The sequence below is a fragment of the Arachis hypogaea genome, chromosome 17, assembly GCF_003086295.3.
Source record: "Arachis hypogaea cultivar Tifrunner chromosome 17, arahy.Tifrunner.gnm2.J5K5, whole genome shotgun sequence".
In the NCBI taxonomy this organism is placed as follows: Eukaryota; Viridiplantae; Streptophyta; class Magnoliopsida; order Fabales; family Fabaceae; genus Arachis; species Arachis hypogaea.
The window spans coordinates 130,208,643-130,211,438 of record NC_092052.1 but is presented as its reverse complement, the minus strand read 5'-3'; the positions used below and the strand labels follow the sequence as shown (position 1 = coordinate 130,211,438).

The following is a 2,796-nucleotide window of genomic DNA, read 5'->3' as shown; positions in this document are numbered from 1 at the left end:
AACATCCTGTATATGTAAGTAATTTTTGTGTTTACTGTTATGCTTAATAATTAATAATTCAATTAGTAATTATAAATTATTTGAATTTTTAGTAATTATTAATTATATTTGTTACTAAACCGAGTATTAGTTTAGTAATATTGACTAGTTCTGGTTATTGACGGTAAGTTATTATTTTTGTTTTTAGGGTTCAAGAAATTTGCACACTAGACACTTACACCAAATAGACTCATATGATGCTAGGGTGGAAGAACAACTCAGAGAGAGGGGATTATTTCATATATCTCAGATTGGAAGGATCATGTCTCACGGTCCAACTATAGACGCACTAGTTGAAAGGTGGCGGCAGACGCACACATTTCATCTTCCACACGACGAGTGCACGATTATGTTGGAGGATGTCGCCATGATTTTTGGACTCCGAATTCACGGCTTGCCAGTTACTGGATCAACTAACCACATCACAAGTGGGTTAGAGAACAAGTGCATGACCCAATTTGGTATTGCTCCTAGCCCGAACAACTATAAAGGAAGCGGAGTCAAGCTAGCATGGTTCCGCACCCTAAAGCGGCGCCAACATTTGACTGACGCAATAAGAAGGGAAATTTATGTAAAATGTCACATAATGTGTCTATTTGGAACAACCTTATTTAGTGACAAGTCTGGAATCAATGTGCACTGGAAGTATTTGCCGTTGCTTCGTGACTTTTCTCAGATTCACAAGTTTAGTTGGGGTTCAGCTTGCCTTACACACATGTATCGATCCTTATGTCGGGCATCTAGGTATGATTGCAAGGACATTGATGGTCCTATGCCATTGCTCCTTGTATGGGAATGGTTACGAATACCGTCAATAAGACCACTGCCGATGGATACTAGCTTTCCACTTGCTCGCAGGTAAAATTTAGCTAAGATGTGAATTTAGTGATTTTTACTGTAGTAACTGATATTACGAATGACTTATGATTTAATTTGAGTTGGTGAGTGGTTGATGGTTGAAATGATTTATGAATTGAGGGAACCCTTAAGGGTGGTTAAGTCTAGTTTTAGGGGAGGTTATGTCCAAATTTTTATAAAAATATGAGTTGTTGCAATATGCTAGGTGGAATGATTATCAATTAGCTATCGAGCAGTATAAAAATTGGACAACTGCTGACGTCAGGAGAAGGTTGGACGATCTTTCTCCGGACGGGGTATGTGTTTCGTCATTTAGATTTGATGTTATGCTATATTAAATTCATGATTGCTCATTTATAACTTTGAGATTTAATGTGTTTTTACAGTTTGTGTGGTTTGCATATAGTCCCAATCGGATTGCGCCGCATCTTATTCCATTTGAGATCAATGATGGTGCAGATCTCTGGAGTGCGACTGTGCCTTTAATATGCTTTGAGACTGTGGAGTGGCATCCCACTGATAGGGTCAGAAGACAATTTGGCTTTCATCAAGATTCGCCAGTTAAACCTATGAAACTCGGCGCGTCCCACAACATAGTGCTGACGGGACACAAAAACAAGAATTGGGGCGTAAAACACGAAAAATGGATCTCACAGTGGTTAAACACTCCGTTAATGCACTCCACTAGGTTAGTGGTCATGTGTCCCCAGCGATGTCCTTCATCATATGCCAAGGCATATTGTGACTGAGGAATATTGTCGAGCCACTGCTTGTAAGCCACACCCCGCTCACAATATCTCTCGTAACGCATGTTGAATTCACGGACTGTTCTAGAATAGCCTGCCATAAGAGAACAACGGAATCCAGACAATACCATCAGTTTGTTGTTAACTTTTCACCGTCGGCCACAAACTGCATAAAATGTAAATAATTTATTTACCTATGTTGACAATCAGCTTCTGCATTCCTGGCGCTTTGAACTTTCTCAAGAAGTTAGCAGCTATGTGCCTGATGCAAAACATGTGAATAGCCCTCGGATATTGCCATGCTCTATCACTACGACCTACAGCTGAGATAATGGACTCGTGTCAATCAGAGATAAGACCAACACCATCTCGATTAACTACATGCGTTCGTAGATGGCTACGAAAAAAGTGTCAAGCATTGGCGGTCTCACCCTCGACTATGACAAATGCAAGAGGCACGATATTTCCATTTCCATCTTGTGATACTGCAACCAAGAGAGCCCCTTTATATTTTTCATACAAGTGTGTGCCGTCTACCTGTACCAGCGGCTTGCAGCTTCTGAATGCTTTAATACAAGGATAGAAAGCCCAAAAGACTCGCGTCAAAATCTTGAGATCCTCAACCAACTCATCCCCTCGGTAAGTATATGCAATTTCGTACTCAACAGCTGCTAATGGTTCTTTTGCAACCATTGCTTCAAACCATGTTGGCAAGGCTTCATAAGAAGCTTCCCACCCACCAAATATTTTCTCAATTGCTTTTTGCTTGGCCAACCATGCTTTGCGATAACTTATTGTATAGTTGAACTTCGACTGCACTTCAGCAATTATAGATTTCACCTTTAGAGATGGGTCGGCTTCAACTAATGATTTTATCGCTTCTGCAATTGTACCAGAGTCTAGTTTGGCATGATCTTGAGAGATGGTAGATCTGATGCACGTGTGACTACCGTTATACCTCTTTATCACCAAACAATACTGTCTTTTTATAAGACTAACTCTAATAAGCCAATCACAACTTGTTCCATAATGTACGCATTTAGCATAAAATGTTGTCGGTTCAGATTCATACACCCTATAATCGACGCCCCTCTGAATGGTATACTCTTTAACGGCTGCAATCACAGCTTCTCTGGAGTTAAACTCCATTCCA

The 2,796-nt window shown here is 40.3% G+C and overlaps 1 protein-coding gene across 1 annotated transcript; it reads left to right on the top strand.

Annotated features, from left to right (window-relative positions):
* Nucleotides 1-301: 301 nt before the first annotated feature.
* Nucleotides 302-1,970, top strand: LOC140180771 (serine/threonine-protein phosphatase 7 long form homolog). The gene is made up of 4 exons (XM_072222064.1): nucleotides 302-897; nucleotides 1,103-1,193; nucleotides 1,284-1,421; nucleotides 1,854-1,970. Exons 1-4 carry the CDS (start codon nucleotides 302-304, stop codon nucleotides 1,968-1,970), a joined length of 942 nt encoding a protein of 313 aa, XP_072078165.1.
* Nucleotides 1,971-2,796: the final 826 nt, after the last annotated feature.

Excerpts from the sequence above, each read along its gene's own strand:
- LOC140180771 (XM_072222064.1), top strand. The coding sequence starts at position 302 with ATGTCTCACGGTCCAACTATAGACGCACTAGTTGAAAGGTGGCGGCAG. Across the intron at positions 898-1,102 it reads AGCTTTCCACTTGCTCGCAG|GTGGAATGATTATCAATTAG; the intron begins GTAAAATTTAGC and ends GCAATATGCTAG. Across the intron at positions 1,422-1,853 it reads AGTGGCATCCCACTGATAGG|CTTCTGCATTCCTGGCGCTT; the intron begins GTCAGAAGACAA and ends GTTGACAATCAG.